The sequence below is a fragment of the Hipposideros armiger genome, unplaced genomic scaffold (genome assembly GCF_001890085.2).
Source record: "Hipposideros armiger isolate ML-2016 unplaced genomic scaffold, ASM189008v1 scaffold_39, whole genome shotgun sequence".
Classification (NCBI taxonomy): Eukaryota; Metazoa; Chordata; class Mammalia; order Chiroptera; family Hipposideridae; genus Hipposideros; species Hipposideros armiger.
Window position 1 is genome coordinate 5,230,762 of NW_017731389.1, and position 21,152 is coordinate 5,251,913.

The 21,152-nt window shown below is 39.1% G+C and overlaps 1 protein-coding gene across 4 annotated transcripts in view; it reads right to left on the reverse strand.

Annotated features, from left to right (window-relative positions):
• Window positions 1–21,152, reverse strand: part of BICC1 (BicC family RNA binding protein 1) — a 263,046-nt gene that overhangs the window by 114,217 nt on the left and 127,677 nt on the right. For all 4 annotated transcript variants that reach the window (XM_019638418.1, XM_019638417.1, XM_019638420.1 and 1 more), the window contains one exon: window positions 6,468–6,537. In XM_019638418.1, coding sequence (XP_019493963.1) covers window positions 6,468–6,537 — 70 coding nt within the window. The remainder of the gene's footprint in view (window positions 1–6,467; window positions 6,538–21,152) is intronic.

The following is a 21,152-nucleotide window of genomic DNA, read 5'->3' on the forward strand; positions in this document are numbered from 1 at the left end:
ATATAGTCACGGGACGTGGAGTATAGTGTGGGAGTTTAGTCAAGAGAATTGTAATAGATATGTATGCTATGGGGAGGGGGTTGTCACTTTGATGGGTAAAAAGTATAACTATTGTGCTGTGTTGTACAGCTGAAACTAATGTTAAAAATGTTTATTTCACAATTAAAAAAAATACTGCAAAACAAAATACTAAGCATTGCTTTATTTTTCTTAATCATGACTTACATTAAGTCAATCCTAGAGTTGCCTATTTAAATGTCCATATATTGAATCTTAAATTCTTAGTTCTTTCCAGCTTTAATGAGGATTCCACCTTTCAATAATTTCAAATATTCGGGAATTTTTTTTTTAATTCTATAGTCTCTGAGTTTATGTCAAAAAAATATGTACTTCCCCCAAATGCCCTGCTTATTAAATGAAAATGTTTCTATTACAGTTTTTCATTATATTCTACATGATTAAAGGGGAACAAAAGAGGAAAAAAGGAGGACATAAAGGATGATAAAGGAGAAAGAGGGTAAAGAAAGGGGACAAACACCAGGTGGTCTGTTATCCAAAAGTATATTTCGGACAGGCACAGAACAATGAGGCTGTGATCGCTCTAAACTCATCCACGTTAACTGACTGCAACGATGACAGAAACTTAAAATCAACGAATCCGTAAAAGTGCAGTTCTTTGAAAACCACGATGGACATAATCCAGAAGCAACTGCTGACAGATGTGGCCTATTTTTCAATAGTAGTCACCATCCATTGCTTTTTGAACACATAGTCTCCTTAGCGACTAAATCACGATATTTCCATGTCATATGGTGAGATTTTTGTTTCTCAAACCCAGCTTAACCATAAGAACAAACCAGGGACACTTGTTAAATATATGGCTTCCAAGACCCACCCCAGAGCTATGAGACCAGAATCTCTAGAGAAGGATCCAAATTGTCTGAAGGCAAATTCAGGCTGTTGACTTTCTGCCTTTCTGCCAGGCAGCATCCTACCGGAACTTCAACCAAAGGAGCCATACAGTCGCTCAAATAACTGCTCTGATAAAGGATTGATGGCTTAAAAAATAAGGTTTGGACAGGACTATTGGAAGTTCATTGAAAAGCACAGGACTCAATTCCAATAAGGTATAAAAGGCAGCAGACTGCGGAAACAGTAACCATGAAAAATGCTGTCTCGACTCAAATATTCAACCAAGAAGCATTATAAATCTACAAAGTGAAATACAACACAAACTCATGGCTGCATTGTCTCTCTAGCACAGTCTGGGGATTATTTGTTTATTCCAAATCTTCACATCACTGTAAGATGTAGAATTTAATGCAAAACATGGCACAAGTCCCTAGATATTTGGTCTCTTATAATAATAATTATGTTTGGAATGAAGAAGGCTTAAAATAAAGACCAACAACTCTTTCCTGTACAAAATTCAGAAGCAATAACCACATTAGATGAAACAGCAAATAATTACCTTCTAAAGCTCCTCCTGCCACTTTCATTTTACTTTTACCACATACAAATTATAGAAAAACTTCATCTCTGAATTAAACCATTTTAAAAATAATGTAGGAATATATATATATATATATTAGGGATGGTAGCCAAGAACTAAGTCAGCAGCTGTGTGTTTAGATAATAAGAGCAACTCAAGTAAATTTTGAACAGTAAATTCCTCTGAGGAAAACTCTTGACTTTTCTCTCTTCCTTGAGCTCAATCTCTCTCTTTTGGCACATTCTGCTCATCACACAGTACTGTGTACATTCATAGCACTTCATAAATAATAAAAAATAAAATGATGTCTGTAGACTTAATCCTGGAGAGATCAATTCTTAGGCACAATTCCAAAGGTTAACTTTAACCATATGGAAATTATGTGAAAGGCTCTGAAGTGTACTGCTACAATATTCTTATTTTCAAAGCAAAACTTACAATCAAAATGTGAACTATAGTTGGCCATTCTGAATGGGTTAAGTGTGTCAATGACTGGAAACTAATCTAAAACATTAACCTAAGCATATTATCTAAAATCTCCAAACTTGTCATCACATATTGAATAAAAGTTAATCAATTCTCAGTTTCTCATATAGTAGGAAAAAAACCTGTAGCCTGGGTAATGCAAGAGAATAACCCACCCAAAAGTATCTGGAATTATTTTAATATTCATGTTTCCTTGGGGGTTTTCTTTGCACACTGATCAAATTACATTTTTATTAGGATATAATGAAGCTCGTTTCATCCTTTAAGTAAAAATACCTGACAATAGGAAAAGAGGATCCAGTTTATGTTCAAGTTCCAATTTACTCAAGTACCGTAGTAGGCCAGGGATTTTAAAATGGCCACAAATAACCAAGTAAGTAGATAACCCGCTAATGACAGTTTCTTCTTCTACATAATGAGTATAAAACATCTCAACACACTGAAGATTAACTGATAGTATATCCTACAGCACTTGGCAATCGCAAGTTTTATACAAAGCTATGGAATTACACTTAGAAATTCACCATGTCTTATGACTGTTTAGCACATCAGCTTCCCACTTCTTGCCACCATTATCACAAGATTAAAAGAAGGCAATCTAGACTAAAATAACACAGGAAATTGAGAATTCTTGCAGTGTTTAGCATCAGTTACCAATAAAAGTCACAGAGGAAAAGGGGCAGCAAATGCAAAACGAAACAAAAAGCTAGACCATAATGGATAAGGCTCAGTTTGTACCATCATTGTTTTCTCAATTGTTTGATGGTATTTTTCATTACCTTCTAATGACTACATGCATCCTTTAGTGAAGTATGCACAACAAAACTTATTAAGACTAAGGTTTACTTTAAAAAAGAAAAACTACCCATAAAAATATATACTAGCAGGTCATTGGGTAGTGTCTAGATAATGTGGAGTAAAGGCCAGATGAGGAAAATGCTCAGCCTAAAAGAGAAATCCAGTGAGTTTTTCACTGTCTGACAGAAGAGGAGAAGAAAGAGTCAAGAAAGAAAATCTAAAGTTCGTATCACATTGGAGGGAAAAAAATCAGCTATTAAATCTGTTTGGTATAGGGCTGGCCGAGTGGCTCAGTTGGTTAAGAGCTTGCTCAAGAGTGCGAGCTCTGAGGAACACCAGTTCAAGTCCTGGCCTGAGCTGACCTGCCGCTAAGCTGCCAACAGGTGGCAGGATGGCTCAGCTAAAAAAAATAATAAAAAATAAATCTGTTTGGTACAGAGAAGAGGGGAGCAAGATGGTGGGGTAGATAAAGACTGTGCTTGCCTCCTCCCCAAATTACAAATAAATTATAGAACAACTGATCTGGAGAACCATCTGAAGATTAGCTGAATGTAAGTCCTATAACTAAGGATGTGAAGAAAAAGCTACATCAAGACTGGTAGGAGGAATAGAGATGAGAAATGGGCTAGCTCCTCACCTGCATGCGGCAGCTGAGAATTGGGAGGGATATCCCTGCCAAAGAGGTCCGCACCCCCACTCCTGGAAAAGCAAGAAACCCCAGCCCAATACCAGGCTTCCCAGCCCAGAGTAATGGTGCTGGGAAGAGAAGTCTCCACAACATCTGGCTGTGAAAAACCATGGGGATTCTGACCATCTGGGTGAGACACAAAAGGCTGCTTGAAACCCAGGCATCCTCTTCAAGGGCCAGCAAAAAGACTCTCTCCCAGGCAATCACCCCTGGGCTCTGGCAGATGGATGATGACTTGAGAAACACCAGAGACATACAGGGAGAGACTGAGTTGTGTGACCTAAGAGCAAGGAATGGAGGGACAGTCGTCATTTTCCCTGGATATAATCCTCCTCCCACGTAGCCTACAGGCAGGAACCATCTTTATTATGTTTAGCCCTCCCTTCAAATGGCCAAATCTGAATCTGCAATGGGCTAGTGAGCTCCACTTGCTCCAGCCTGGTAACTCCTTGGGACCCTGCCCCACTCAACTCGTGTAACACCATAGGCACTTTCCATGACCTACAGCCAGCCCCACCCCACACATCAGCAGCAAACAGACAACCTCAACTTATGTGCCACTGAAGGCACTTTCATGGCCAGCAGCCAGCCTCAGCCTGTGCTACAGTCTTTATTGCACAACTCACAGATCCACCTAATACATAGAAAGCAACACAAAAAGGTAGCCAAAAATGAAGAAGCAAAGAAATATGTCCCAAGTGAAAGAACAGGAGAAAACTCCAGAAAAAAACACTAAATGAAATGAAGGCAAGAAACTTACAGAGTTCAAAACATTGGTTATAAGGATGTTCAAGGAACTTAGTGAGAACTTCAAACAAAGAGACAGCAATTATAAAAAAGAACATAGAAACCATAAAAAAAAGCAGTCAGAAATGAAGAATACAATAACTGAAGTGAAGAATGTACTAGAAGGAATCACCAATAGATTAGATGAAGCTGAGGATCAAATCAGTGATTTGGAAGACAAGATAGCAGAATATACCCAAATAGAATAGCAAGGAGAAAAATAATTTTAAAAATAAGGATAGGTTAAGGAACCTCTGGAACAACATCAAGGGTAACAACATTCACATCATAGGAGTACCACAAGGAGAAGTGAGAAAGCAAGGGATTGAGAACCTATTTGAAGAAATAATAACTGAAAACTTTTCTAACCTGGCAAAGGAAATAGAAATACAAGTCCAGGAGGCATAGAGAGTCCTAAACAAGATGAACCTAAAGAGGCCAACACCAAGACACATCAGAATTAAAATGGCAAAGGTTAAATACAAAGAAAGAACCCTAAAAGCAGCACAAAAAAGGTAACTAGTTACTTACAAGGGAGCTCCCATAAGACTGTCAGCTAATTTCTCAACAGAAACTTTTCAAACAAGAATGACTGGCATGAAATAGTCCAAGAATGCTCACTTTTCACTACTCTTATTCAACACAGTATTGGAAGCCCTAGCCACAGCAATCAGACAACAAAAATAAATAAAAGGCATCAAAATTGGAAAGGAAGAAGTAAAACTGTCATTATTTCTGATGACATAATATTACATAGGGAGAACTCTAAAGATTCCACCAAAAAAACTATTAGAACTGATAAACGAATTCAGTAAAATAGCAGGATACAAAATTAATATTCAGAAATCTGTTACATTTTGATACACTAATAAGGACTATCAGAAAGGGAAATTTAAAAAAATCCCTTTTACAATCGCATTAAAAAAATAAAATACCTAGGAATAAATTTAACCAAAGAGGTAAAAGACCTGTACTTGGAAAACTATAAGATACTGAAGAAATAAACTAAAGAAAACACAAGTAAATGGAAGCATGTACTGTGCTTATGGATAGGAAGAATTAACGTCATTAAAATGTCCATACTACCCAAAGCAATCTACAGATTCAATGCAATCCCTATCAAAATACCAATGGCATCTTTCACAGAACTAGAACAAATAATCTTAAAATTTATATGGAACCATAAAAGACCCCGAAGAGCCACAGCAATCCTGAGGAAGAAGAACAAAGTTTGAGGTATCATGCTGCCTGATATCAAACTATACTACTAGGCCATAGTAATCAAAGCGGCATGGTACTAGCATAAAAATAGACATACAGCTCAATGGAACAGCATAGAGCACTCAGAAATAAATACACACCTATATGGTCATTTAATCTACAACAAGGAGTTTTACGGTTTTGAATTTTACATTTACGTCTTTAACCAATTTTAAGTTTATTCTTGTATATGGTGTAAGAAGGTGGTCCATTTTCATTTTTTTGCATGTATCTGTCCAGTTTTCCCAACACCATTTATTGAATGGACTGTCTTTATCCCACTGTATATTCTTGCCTCCTTGTCATGGGTGAAAAAAGTGAAGAGACTAAGAAATACAAATTGGTCATTACAAAATAGTGACAGGAATATAAAGTATAGCATAGAGAATATAGTCAATAATGTAACAACTATGTATAGTGCCAGGTGGGCATTAGACTAATCAAGAAGATCACCACGTAAGTTACATAAATGTCTAACCACTATGCTGTACACCTGAAACTTATTTAAAATAATACTGAATGTCAACTGTAACTGCAAAACTAAATGAATAATTTCTAAAAGATATTTTTATTAAAGCTAGAAAAAAAAGCTGTGTGGTACATAAACAAAAAGACTAAAGTGCAAACATTTGGAGTTTATATGTTGAAAATACATTATTACCAGTGGAGAGTTACCATGCCATCAAATGAACAGGCATCCTTGAAATCATAATTTGCTACGGTATCTTCTATAACAACATTTCTATTGTAAGAAAATACTTTAAAATATTTTTTCTGTTGTTGGCTAAAAGGCTCTACATTGTTTTTAATTATGATACAACTCCTAAAATATTGCTCTTTTACAAATATTTGGGGATAAACATGATAAAAATAAAGGTTCACTTTCTCCCTGGAAATTTTATAGTAATCCTACAGTCTCTGTTACCAAAACCAATTTCTCCATGTCTCACAATTTACCTTTCTTGGATTTGGCTCCGATCTTCAGTTTTGATGGCCAAGCTATCTGCGTATTTGTTTCCTCCATGATCTGTAACAAAAATTGAGTGAAATATTGATTCAATTAAGAACATAGTTACAGATAAGACTTTCTCAAAAAAAGATTATTTTCAAGTCTTTAGCCTCATGTTGATACAACTAAATGATCTCATTTTAAAACAATGCAAAAAAAAAACAAGAAAAAAATAGATGCCTTTTTATAAGCTTTTCTCCTATTAAAAATATTCAAGTATATTTTGCTACTCCCAGTGTTCTTCTCCATGAGGATCCAGAATTTTAACCTAGAGACAACAAGATCGAAAAGTGCATGAACAAGTTATTAACTCAACTTGACGCCAGAAGAATCAGAGATGCTTATGCTGAATAAATTCCCGAGACAATCGCCAACGGATTACAACACGCCGAACATAATCCTTGTAATACAAAACTACGTGGGTAAGGCCATACTAAATGAAGTTTTTTGGGGGAGGGCAGGGGGAGGCGAAAAAAAATAACTTGCTTTGAGCACATTTGTATTTCATTACAGCTGATAAAAAAAAACCTCTAAACATGACATCACGGCATAAGGCTGCGTTCCCATCCTCATTCGCCTTGTCCAAAATGTCATTTTTGCCACAGTTCTTTCCCATTTACATGCTGCCTTCCTGGCCCAGAGGACTGGAGACCCAAATGTGCCAAAGCACAGACACAAATGAGGGAAGCAAGACTGCAGCACAAAGAAAGTAAATGGTAAATAAAAAAAGAGTCACCAAAACATGTTCAGCCTTGGTTCTGTACTTTTATCACGTGAATTAGGCTAATGTTTACTTTCGTTCAGTGCATATAGAATTTACCAAATTGATAGAGCAAACAACTAAACAAATGAAATGGCAAAAACAGCAGCTGCCATATATTAATCACTTACATTAGAGAAGGATAATATTTACTTGGTAATATGGATTTAGAGTTAACTAAACAAACGAATGGCAAAGACAACTAAACACATTAACAGTGCCATTAACAAAAAGCACCGTTTTCTCCCTCAGTATTGGTTATGTTCTAGGCATAAGGCAAAATGGTTACCACGTTAACGTGTACCATACTTCCTTTAATCCCCTGTATCACAGCATAAAAGGGCTTTCAGCAGCTGTTTTAGACAGGCAGCCCACAGATGCATTTTGTCTATCCATTGCAAGATTTAAAAACAAAAACAAAAACATGAGCCAACACTTTTAAGATTTTATTGAGGAATTGGGGAAGGGAACAGTGTTGGGGAATTGGGGAAAAGAACACTGTTTTTCCAGGACCCATCAGCTCCAAGTCAAGCTGTTGTCCTTTGCTCCTAGTCATGGAGGGTGCAGCTCAGCTCCAAGTCCATCACCACTTTCATTCTAGTTGCAGGGGCACAGCCCACCATCCTATGAGGTAGTCAAACAGGCAGTCTTGTTGTTAGGAGCACGTTCTCTCACTAGCTGAGCCATGTGGCCACCCGCTGGCAGCTCAGCGGCAGCTCAGCTCGGGCGCAGCTCACTGGCCCATGTGGGAATCGAACTGGCGACCCCATTGCTCAGAGCTTGCACTTTAACCAACTGAGCCACCCAGCCGGCCCTGAACCAACATTTTTCAATCTGCAAATTTCCCACAGAAATTCAGATTTCTGGTTCCCTGTAAAACTTGGCAGATTTAGCACCTGGAGCCCACATCCCTACATGTCCACACCTGGTTAGCACTGAGGAGCACATGTCCTGTTTAGTAAGGCCCAGAGGGCTCTGAGCTGCCTTTAAGTCCCCACTGGGTCTCTCACACTAAGGTCAAGAGCCATTTACCATTACAACCATGTTTGTATCACCTCACTTGCCATTTATCATGGTGTTTGCACTGCTATGGAGAAATATTTCTCTACACCTGTGTCTCAATCAAAAATTGAAAACCAAGGGAGGTCACAGTGTCTTCACTAAGTCAAGGTATTGGCCTGGCTCTGAAGGTAGGTGAGCTTGTGACCCCAATCCTACAGGGCCCGGCCAGTCCCTTCTCCTCCCATCTTACGCTGTCCTCAGTAATGTGTTTTGTTGTCTTCACCATTAAATTGTTTAGTTAACTCTAAATCCATATTTAAAAAGAAAATAAATATTACCCTCCTCAACATCCTCTCTGAAGTCGCACTAGCTCCCCAAGAACAGGCCCAGCAGATGCCCCATTCAGAGGCGTCTTTCTGTTTATTCTCAGCCCCCAGCTGCCACCATCTACAAGTCCCCCTCCCCCTTCCACTCGCACACTACCCTCGCCAGAATTCTCCTTCCCACCTCACTGCCTTTAGTTCCCTCCTAACCCTTACACTCTGAAATTCTCCTCTTTTTTGGGTTTCCTTATTCATAGTCTGTCTCTGTGAAATCAAAGCTCCCTACCCTGCATACTGCAAGCACAGAACATATTTGGGTAAATGAATCTTCATAACACCTTTATGAAGTAGATTTCTGTATTCCTCACACAGGCTAGGAAGCAGTGAAGTGGGATAAAAACCCCAGGCTACTTGCAAAGACCATACTCTGAACCACTATACTATATTTGAAAACAGGGCCTCAATCTTTTTTAAATGTGTTTATACAAATTTGAAATTTTGCTTTAGGAGTTAAAGCATACTCAGTGGTTGAACATCCCTCAAATATTTATCAAAAACTCACTTAGATGCCACAAGTGCTGGGACCCACAGATAGAAATAAGACATAATTCCTAGTGGCCACAAGCTTAGCGTCAAGTCAGGTACACAGACAAACAAAAAAGGCACCTGCCTGACAATGGCCTGGGAGCTGGCACAGGATTTGCTCACTAGAGCAGCTCACAGACCCTATTTTGAAAAGTCAGGGTGGGGGGTAGTTACTAAGGGCTCCCCAGAATATAATCTGCAAAATCACTTAAGTGCTGAAAGTCAAGTAAAAGTAAACTTATGAATAAGTTCATTAGTCCCTAAACAAGGGCAGGAAGGCCCAATTAAGAGGGACTTCTCATTGGTCACAATTTATCACCTATTAGTTCCAGCTAGTATATGTACATGCATCTTCAAAGTGACTACACGTGACTTCCAAGTGGCTCATAAAATTAGATTCAGAATTTTCCTCTAAGTTAGCTGAGACACCTGAAGAGATAAAAAAGAAAAAATGAGATCTTACTATAATACTTTTGGTGAAGAAGCAGTAAGAAAATAATCTATGTACTTTTCTTTTTCTGAGTTAAATAATTTGGCCATTTAACCCAGTAATGTATGTCAGGTGCCAGAATTATAATACGATAATAGAGAGGCGTCCCTGTCAACATATGGTTGGAAGACATAACTATCTAAAATCTTAATCATTTGCAGAACTTCCCAGATATCACCCTGCATATGATCTCTTTTTATTAAACACCACTAGATGCTCCTTGACAGAAAATAATATTCCAAAGAAAATATCCTAATAGTAGGTAATAGCCATCAAGTCGAAATGCCTACTTTATACATGCTCCTTGTAAGACGTACCAGTCCAGTGTCTCTACTGTGCTGTGAAGTGGTGGGGCCCGGAACGATTCACAACCTACCCACATCAACACAGTCTGTGAGGGAAAGAGAGGCCACCCCGAGCTTAGGACCCCTAATTCTAAAACCATAGTTCAATCTTCTATACCATATGACCTCCAAAGTTCTAGGAGCCACAGGAAATGTCACACCTTAGAGAAAACAAATTACTAGTATGGGAATTTGACTGCTGTAACGGACCTGTCCTATGTGACTGGGGAAATAAAGCAACTCCATCAAACAACATTTGTGGCCAGCCAACGCCAACCACACATGTCATTCACTAGGCTGCAGTCCCTATAAGGAGTTCCAATTGGATGCCTTTGCAGACATCCTTTTATTTGTTCATTGTTGTGTGTAATCAAGTCATTAAGGGCAGGTGGCGCTCGAGTCAAGTACCAGCTCTGCCGCTAGCTGTCACGCTGGGTACATAGTTTTGATCTGCCTCACTTTTCCCCTCTGTACAATTAATTATAGTACCTACTCATAGAGTTGTTGTGAGATTTTAATAAGAAAATATGTGGAAAACCCCAAGCAGAGAATGTGGCACATACTGAGTGCCCCATAATATTGGCCCTTGCTGTGTTAATTACATATGGATTACTTTGGGTCTGTCCTACATACTCCGAATACAACAGCTAACTAGACAGTGCTTCCCTCCAGGAGCTCATAGTCTCACAAGGGAGAAGACAAGTTAACTCACCATTATGTACTGTGTGCCAAGTTTCAGAACAGGGCAGGGCAATATGAGAGTGTACAGAGAGGATCCTAACCCAATCGTAGGTGGTTAAGAAAAGTCAGCTCAAGGAAATGCCTATTAATGCTGTGATGTAAGAAGAGAAAAAGTTGGCTAGCTAAAGAAAAGGTGGAGAAAGTGTCCCAGGCAGAAGAGGGGTACATGCAGAAAGGTCTAGAAGGAGAGCAGGCAGGTGCCCGGCAGAGCCTGAGGGTGATTCGGCATAGCTGAGGTACATCAAGGCTCACCTTGCCCACCCAGGACGGGGAATGTGTCTTCTCTACTCTCCTACAGCTCTGCACATGAACACACTCAATACAGAATTAAAGACATAACACCAACCAAAGCCATCCTTGGCTTGGCTGTCACTTGCTATACATAAGTCCTGACAACTAGCGGAGTCACTACAAATAGGAAGGGGCCATACTTACTTCACTTTTAGGAGGTCAAAATTACCCCTAGGATGTTATCAGTGAAGCTTCACAAAGCCATCATCTACAATGACGCCAAGTCAGTAGACACTGTGCACTATTAGCTGGGTTTTGCCCCAGCCAATTATGGAAGTGGTACACTGTGAATCAGTCCCACGAGCAAGGGAGTATGGATGGAGGCTGGCCCAGGAACCCCGGGACTGAAGCTGGATGGCTGGGGCAAGGAGCTAAAGCATGGCCCCCGTAGAAGTGGGATAAAGGTGGGGCCGGAGGGTACAGGGGCAGATATCAGGGCACTAAGCAAGTCAGAGGCTCTGCATCGAGAAAACTGTGCTGAAAATGATGTCCTAACACATGGCAAGGTAAGTCAAGGTAGATAGGGGAGCCGGAAAAGATGAGGTCAGGAAGCTGTGACTGGAATCAAAAAGCCACAAAGCCTCTGATTAGAAAATGACATCTTATGTCTCAAAAAAAAAAAAAAACAAACAAACAAACAAAAAACTGATGTGAATTCCAGATAGCTTTTTGTTTTTATCTTATTATGGCCTCCAATTTCACCTTCATAAAACCTAAGCTAAAAGAATCACTAATTTTGAGTCATTCTCTAAAAACATTAAAATAACACCTTAATTATTTCAAAGACTTGTTTTGGGGTTCTTCTTTTTTTCCAATTACAGTTGACATTCAATATTAGTTTCAGGTGCACGTATAGTAGTTAGACATTTATGTAACTTACAAAGTGATCCTCTTGAAAAGTCTAGTACCCGCCTGGCACCATACAGTTATTAGAATATTATTGACTATATTCCCTGTGCTGTACTTTACATCCCCATGGCTATTTTGTAACTATAATCTGTACTTTTTAATCCCTTCACCTTTTTCACCCAGCCCGCCCCCAACCCTCTTCATCTGCAACCATCAGTTTGTTCTCTGTATCTATGAGTAAAGACTTATTTAACTCATAATTATTGATGCTGTATATTAATAATGTGGCTAATGAATGAAGGTCAGAGATAAAGCTGTGATTTCTCCCAGAGGCAAGAAAGAGCTAGAAAGCTTACAGGTGAGTTCAATATGGTTTTTAAAGATTTTTAATAAAATATAGCTAACATACAATATTATATCAGTTTCAGCTGTACACCATAGTTATTCAACATTTATATACCTAAAGAAGTGATCACCATGATAAATCCAGCAACCATCTGACGCCATACTATGCTATCGCAATATTATTAACTATATTCTCTATGCTGTGTATTACATTCTTATGACTTATTTGTTTTATACTGGAAATTTGAACCTCTTATTCCCCTTCACCTCCTTCCCCCCCCCCACTTTTAATTTTTCAATTACAGTTGACAGCCAATATTATTTTATATTAATTTCAGGTATACAGCATAGTGGTTAGACATTTATATACTTTAAAAAGTGATCCCCCTGACTAGTCTACTACCCACCTGGCACTATATATAGTTATGACCATAGTATTGACTACATTCCCTATGATTTACTTAACATCCCCATGATTATTTTGTAACTACAAATTTGTACTTCTTAATGCCTTCATCTTTTTTACCCTGCCCCCCAATTCCCCTCCCATCTATCATCCTGAAAAATCTAGTACCCATCTGACACCATACATAGTTATTACAATATCATTGGCTATATTCCTTATGCTATACCCTACATCCCCTCTACTGTGTAACAACCAATTTGTACCTCTTAATCCCCTCTCCTTTTTCAGCCATTCCCAACACTCCTCCCATCAGGCAACCATCAAAACGTTCTGTGTATATATGAGTTGGTTTCTGTTTTGTTTGTTTATTTTGTCCTTCAGATTCCACATATAAGCAAAATCACATTGCATCTGTCTTTTGCTGATATACCTCATTCAGCACAATACCCTCCAGGTCCATCCATGCTGCCGCAGATGGCAAGAACCCATTCCTTTCCATGGCCGAGCAATATTCCATTGTACATATGTACCACCTCCTCTTTACCCATTCACTCATCGACAAACACCCGGGCTGCCTCCACATCTCTTTTTTCTTTTAAATTTAAGTTTATTGGGGTGACAATGGTTAGCAAACAATGCTGCAATGAACATATGGGTGCACACATCCCCTCAAAATAGTGTTTTGAGTTTCTTAGGATAAATACCCAGAAGTGGGATTACTGGGTCCTTCATTGTCTCTTGTTACAGCCTTTATTTGAAAGTCTATTTTGTTTGGTATAAGTAGTGCTACCCTAGCTTTTTGTTTGTTTCCATTTTCATGAAATATCTTTTTCCCATCCCCTTACTTTCAGTCTGTGTATGTTTTTCTATCTGAAGTGAGACTCTTTTAGGCAGCATATAGGTCTTGTTTTCTTATCCATTCAGCCACTCTATCTTTTTTTGTTTGTTTTTTTGTTTGTTTTTTTATTGGGAAATTGGGGGGATGGGAACAGACAAGTTGCTGTCGTTTTGTTCTTCAGTCTAGTTGTGGAGGACGTTGCTTCACTGGCCCAAGTTGGCACCATCATTGCGCTCTTCCCGGGTGAGGCAGATCAGTCACCGGCTTCTGGATGGCCACTCACTGCTGCTGGCTGGCCGCTCACACTCCCTGCTGGCTACACACGGTAGCCCATGGCAACCCACTGCAGCAGGGGCTGCAGTATGCCGTCGTCGGTGACTCATGGCAGCCCAGCTCCAGGTTGAGCTGTTGTTCAGCATCTTGGCTGTGGAGGGCAGTGTCACTGGCTCTCATATGTGGGATCCGAACCGGGCCCTCTGGCGTCCCAAGCCAGTTCTTAACCATCGCGCCACTCGGCCGGCCCCAGCCAACCTATCTTTTGATTGGAATATTTAATCCATTTACATTAAAAGTAATTGTTGATAGATATGTAGTTATTGCCATTTTATTCATTTTTCTTTTCATCTTTAAGAAGTCTTTCTAAGATTCCTTGTAATATTGGTTTGGTGATGATGAACTCCTTTAGCTTTTTCTTCCCTGGGAAGTTCTTTATCTATCCTTTGATTCTAAATGATAGCTTTGGTGGGTAACATAATCTTGGTTGTAGGTCCTTGCTTTTCATCACTTTGAATATTTTGTGACAATTCCTTCTGGCCTGCAAAGTTTCTGCTGAGAAATCAGCTGACAGTCTTATGGGAGTGCCCTTGTAGGTAACTAGCTGCTTTTCTCTTGCTGCTTTTAAGATTCTTTCATTGGCTTTAACCTTTGGTATTTTAATTATGATGTGTCTTGATGTGGGCCTCTTTGGGTCCATCTTGTTCGGGACTCTCTGTACTTCCTCAGATTGTATATTTATTTCCTTCACCAGGTTAGAAAAGTTTTCCATCATTATTTCTTCAAATAGGTTTTCAATTCTTCGTTCTCTCTTTTTTCCCTCCTGGTACCCCTCTGATTCAAATGTTGGTGCACCTGATGTTGCCCCAGTGGCCCTTTAAACTATCCCCATTTCTTCGGATTTTTTTTCTTTTTTGCTATTCTGTTTGAGTGTCTTCTGCTACCTTATCTTTCAAATCAATGATTTAACTCTCTGCATCATCTTATCTACTGTTGATTCCCTCTAATGTGTTCTTCATTTTAATTATTGCAGTCTATTTCTGACTCATTCTTTTTTATGTTTTCTATCTTCACTTTTATGATTCCTATCTCTTTGTTGAAGTTCTCCCTGAGATCACTGAGCATCCTTATAACCAGTGTTTTGAACTCTGTGTCTGGTCTTTCTTGTCTCCATTTTGTTTAGTTCTTTTTCTGGAGCTTTGTTCTGTTCTTCATATTAAAAGGGTACCTAATAAACATGGAATCCTATGTTCATGTTTTGCTTTTACTTTCTATGGGGAGTAACAGAGGGAAAGGTGGAAGGGAGGGTAATGTTACATAAGCTAGAATTTGGAATTTTTTAAAATTGGAGAACAGTTTTATCAGCTATTGAAAATAATTTTCATCACAGATTTACACAGAATTATTTACATAATTTCACTTTCCTAAATTAACTTGCCAAAATTCGAAAAATATAAAGATCTAATTAAATTCTACATGTAGTTCCACCCATAATAAAATATAATTTCCATTTATATTCTTCAGTGCTCAATAATAGATGTTTCCCATCTCCAACAAAATCCAGATTAGCACACCATGTGGAAAGAGAACATATAAACCAATGTTCACTTTACTACACATTTTGCAAGTTTGCAGTAATTATAGGATAATATCTTACAGATGAAGGAAACCTTTGCCAAACCAACAACATTCTACTTATGTGCTTATTTCACCAAATTCTTCAATCCAGACGTAAAGTTAAAAGTCCACAGGTAAGTAATCAGCATCTCAGATCAACTTAAGACATGTCTATTTATGCTGACTTTACTTGAAATATTTATTCTTGGACCAGAAAAAGAACGTTGAACACTCTAACTTGACATTTATACTCTAAACTATTGAAAATTCATCATTTAAAATGGCTACCAGCTGGGAGCCATCTGCAGCCTACTTCTCCAAAAGACCAACTCATTTGAGCTCTATTTTCCTTGTATCAATAGAGAAATAAGGTCTATCCTCTTGTTGGAGGCTGTTTAAAGTTACTTCATGTGCTAATGGATTTGAGTCAATACAGTGCATTTCACCATAAAGGGAGCTAAGCGAGACAAGAGCCAACTAGAAAACACTGGAAAGTGGAGATGGGAAAACAGTGAACTTCTTGCATAAGAGGGTGTCTAAAAGCTAAGGATGTTTATTTTGCTGAGACATTAGAGGGCTGTTATATTTCATTTTAAATCCAAGAAATGCATCTCAATGACTCAGTTCTTCATCATCTCCAGAGCAATTCTCCATGTTTGCCGAATACAGTTTTCATATACATTTCCCATGGGCTCTTCACAATAAACTTGTAAATCAGATATGTGAAACCTATTTTACAGATGAGGAAATTAGGAGTCAAAGAGGTTAAGCAGCAGATAGGTATGTAGTGAAGTCCAACTAGAATCTAAGTCACATAACTCCCTGGTGAAGGCAATTTCTGCTTTGCGGGGCTTATGCAGGAAGTGGAAGGCACCACCAACTTATGTGGAGGTCACTGTGAAAGCTCAACTGCCCAGAACTCTGCCATGAACACTGAGGTGAGCAGCAGGGCAGCTGCCCCTCAACACTCTATGACTGATTAATGACAAAGTGACCCAGAGACAGCCCCAGCATGGTTATTTCCAAGGAAGTATCCCCATCCCCATGCACATAGGGAGAATGTGGGAAGCATTTTGGCTGTCACAGTGACACAAAAAGGGGCCACACTGGCACTCACTGACTAGGGCTACAGATACTGAACTTCCAACAAAGAGCACAACAAACCACTTAAGATGTCCATACAGACAGTCCTGGCTTTGCACAGTTACGATATGCACAAATTTCAGACAGTTACCACAGCTTAGTTACCACCACCAATCTACCCACAACCCAAGTTTACATTCCAATTACCAAAGCACACTAATTCTGAGTACCTGTGTCAAATACAAATTCTGCTGCCAGTTTCTCAGTACACAAATCACTACCCATATTACAGATGCTCATCTTGATCTGTGACCAATCACGTCGCTTCTTTCAAAGTCTGTCAGTGATAACTCACTGCACATCTGTCATCAGTTCATGCCCAGACATTAAAGTAAGGGCTTGTGCTTAACTTCTTGTCTCTTAGTGATAAAACCAAGCGACATTTTACAAAAATGGATAATTGAAGTGGAAACTGGCCAACAAAGATAAAAGTGCAGTAAAGAACAAAAAAAATGATACTGCTGGAAGTGAAATTTGAATCAAATGTCAATGGGTATAGAATCAATAGCTGACGGTGGGAATGGTGAACTGCCACTGTGTGAGAGACTCGGCAGCCAAAGGAAATTTAGTAAAGACAAACTTATCAACATAAATGACAAAAGCAGTTGAGACAAAAAGGATTAAGATGCCCCAAAGGAATTGATGAGGGCAAAAAATCTTCACATTAAAGAAACTCTGGGATGTATTTCTGATTATAACAATTTACCAAGGCAGGGAAGACATGTTCCTTCTGTATTGTAGGTTATGTAACCAAATAAGCCGGCACTGCTCCAACTATTTTTGACAAGTTTTTAACAAAGAAATGAAACAGGTTAATTCTTAATATTTCTAACTGTTAAACACAGTGCACTAAATAGTTTTACTACTTTTCTCATTTTTCTATATATTTATGACTGATAGTAAGACAAATTTTGAGCGTTCTGATAAAATCTTTTAAAGGTTGATCATTCAATTTTCCCATTGATTACTAAAAGCACTCTCAGTTTCAGCTTGCATGGTCATTTTTATGGTCCCGGATTTCAAGAAAGAGTACCTTTTTTGCCCCAGTGAAAATCACTGACAAGGAGTTTCAAACTGTTCCACACTCTAGGCAGGCTCAGCTAATTTATTTCAAAACATTCAGAGGACTCCCATTTACCAATCAAAACCCAGTTCAGATGTGCCTTCCACTAGGAAAACTCCTCCAACTCTCCCAGAGCCACCTTTCTCTCTCCCCTCCCCAGTCTCGCTTTGTTATGGCAACATTATAGTGCCTATTTCTTTACTTATTTTATCAATCCCACCAATGAGTTGGGCTCCTGGTGGCCAACAACTGCATCTTGTTCATTTTTAATATTAGAACCTAGTTTAGGAGCTCCATAAGCATGGTTACAGTAAGTAACAGTGAGGAGGCGATAACGTGACGAGGACAAAAAAGGCAACAATTACCATTAGACTTCCCAAGTACATGACACTGCGCCTTGTATATCATAGAGTACAGCTGCTCCATTTATAAAGTTTCCTTTACCTCATCAAAAAAGTGGTATTTTTGAGGAGTCTGCTTATCAGAATAAATGAACTACGTAAGTGAATATTCACTAAATGAGAGTAAATTCTAATCACCGACAGGATTCATTTTCCCAGGGTCTATAGCTTCATTATAAAGGAGGGAGAAACTCTCCAACCAAAAACTCGGAAGAGGTGGAGTAAGTACAGTGAGTAGCTATTTGGGACAAGGATGGTCGGTGAAAAGTGGGAACCCTAAGTTGTGACATTTCCACTCCAGCCTATGGCTGGCTCAGGCTCAGGGTAGGGGCCACACCTATCTATTTTAAAAATTGAGCAGATTTCTGTGTTAAATCTCCTGATTTCTAAATGTTGGCACCTATTTCAATTATATAAAAAATACACTGTGAGCTAAAGAAAGAATGGGCCCCAATTTTCGACCTGTGCTCCAAACCAAAGAGAATTTTCAATGAATGTGAGTGGATTATTCATGATGCCCTATAATGTTAGTAAAGAACTGATTTCTTGGTTCCCCTGGGACATAAGGATCTGTGACTCAAGGCTATTAGGTTCTCCAAGTTTCACTCTATTACAGTTCCTCAAAAGGATTAACCAGACTTCTAATATGATATTATGGGTAGTTATAAAGAGATTAAACTTGAACTATCAGAGTATAACTTCAGTACCACTTGAGTGTAACGGTGTAATAGTGCATAACTTGGAGAAAACTGTAATAGTATTGATATCTTTAATAAAATCAAGTTACTAAAACTGGATTGCAATTTTCTAGACTCCAATTTTTCATAAGCCTAGTTACTCTACATGAATTCACATTATATGCTTCTTCAGGTAATACCTTTTACCACCTTGATCTTAAACCCCACTTAGCTCAGTAAGCCCCAGTGGCATTGATGCTGGTGAGTAATGACAGATGAGCACAACAGCAGATCTATAACAATGTCTGAGTAATCAAAAAGAGATAAAATTCTATAGAGGCTATATTGGGTTAAGCAGGTAAGGAAGTGACTATTAGGTTTGAGAAAAGTTTGCTCCAAAAAAAACAAATAAATAATAAAAAGAGGTATACATTGGTTGTGATACTGCAACAACTCTCAACGTCAGTGGATGAACACAACACAAGTTTATTTCTCTCTCATGTTAAATTTCCTGCATGAGTCAGCATGGGCTTGGCTCCGCACAGTCATTCAGGAACCCAAACTGATAGAGGCCCTTCCATTTCACAGCTGCCCATGAGAAATCCATGGCCTCCTCAGTCTCCAACAGAAAGAATCCTACATCCATCTTTTACTACCTCGGCCTGGAAGAAAAGCACACAACCTTCCTCACAACCCATCGGCCATGGCCATCCACATAGCTCTGCCAAGTCAAAGGGGACTGGGACACAAAGGTGATAACTAGTATATTTGGGGAACATTACTGCCTCTGCCAGATAGTTCTTTAAAAGCTTCAACATGAGTTAGTTGAGAACTTATTCCAAATTAAAACCTGCCCATGCTTCTTTCATAATCCAGACTCACACCTGTAACGTTGATATCCCACCAGCTCCTTAGACATGTTTAAACTGAACACAATCTTCTCCACACAACTAAACATTGTAAATTGTCTACCAAGGATCTAGGAATCGACCCAATTACCTAAGAATGATGCCATTCCCAATGCCAGGAATTGGTTTAAGAATTGCCAGGTCCTGCAAGGCCTAAATTACTGAGAAAGCCAACCAACAGCTACGCAATCGGTTAGTGACGGAGAGGATTCCTGGGCATTTTATTTTCAAAAAAGCTGTAATCTTCTAGGAGAATGATCTGCTGTCCTTTGAGGGACTTAAAGATGGAATCATTTATCTTGTAAAGACTCAGGCATCTAAATCAGGAGTGCCTGACTCAAATGTCTATAGGAGCCAGGCAAGGAACAGTTAGGAATAGATGGGCACCATGCAAGCTTTTAATTCAAATACACATTCCACAAAAGAAAGAAAGAAAAAAAAAGACACAGAAAATGGTACTCATTTTCCCAAATAAATACACCTGCTCTCAGTTTCTTAGAATTGACTGCTCCCTTCACTCATCTTTCCCCCTGACCTATAGACATGGGTATAGAATTATTTCACTCCACCACGAGAAAACCAATAGTACAACAACAAGGATAAATGGTATCGGACCCTTGACCTCAGTATCAGGAAAATAATGGAGTGGTAGAGGGTGCAGCCAACAGGAGGGCTCCTGTCCTGCCCAAGGTGGCCATCTCTAGTTCCCACTAGCATGTCTAGAAGCTGGCCCCAAAGTAGCCAGGCCTTTCAGATTTTTCAAGAAATGCTACCAAACCAGATTGGTATGGAAAATCTCCTTAATTTTAAAATGTTGGCAGCTAAATAAATTTATTTCAAAATCACTATTCAGATGAATACAAGATGGCCTAAACGAAACTTGCACACCAAATACAACCAGCAACTATTCGTTTATTCTGTTTACCTGAGATTGGCTCAAAGAAATACAACAGGGATTCAGTAATACTCAAAAGTGAGCAAGTGGTGCATCTACCAGAATCAGGAAATCTTGTGTCGCAGGCATTTTAAAACTAGCTGTGCTTTGATCTCAGGAAGAAGGAATAGAGAGCTACATAGCCCAGCACCTGACTCTGGGTCTAGGGTATTTGGAGGGGCAAACTGAGGCCAATTAAGTCTACCCCACGGTTATCTGTGAATCCCCTTTGCACCTGGCAGAAATGCAAAAACCACTAAACTTTCCTGAATTAATGTTGGAAATCACTCCTTCCAAGGGGATGCCAGAAAAACTGTTACCCCATTGAATTTGGTACTGCATGGCAGCAAATATCGACTGTATTCTAAAAGGACTTTTCTGCAAAAGTAATTTTAAATCTCTCTAAAATAGGAAAAAAGTGGGGCCCCCATAAAAATTATGAGTAATATTCGAAGAATTTATACATTTCAAAAATAGTTTAGGGCCAGCCAAGTGGTGCAATGGTTAAAAACTGGCTTGGGACGCCAGAGGGCCCCGGTTCGGATCCCACATGTGAGGGCCAATGACACTGCCCTCTACAGCTAAGATGCTGAACAACAGATCAACCTGGAGCTGGGCTGCCGTGAGTCACCGGCAACGGTGT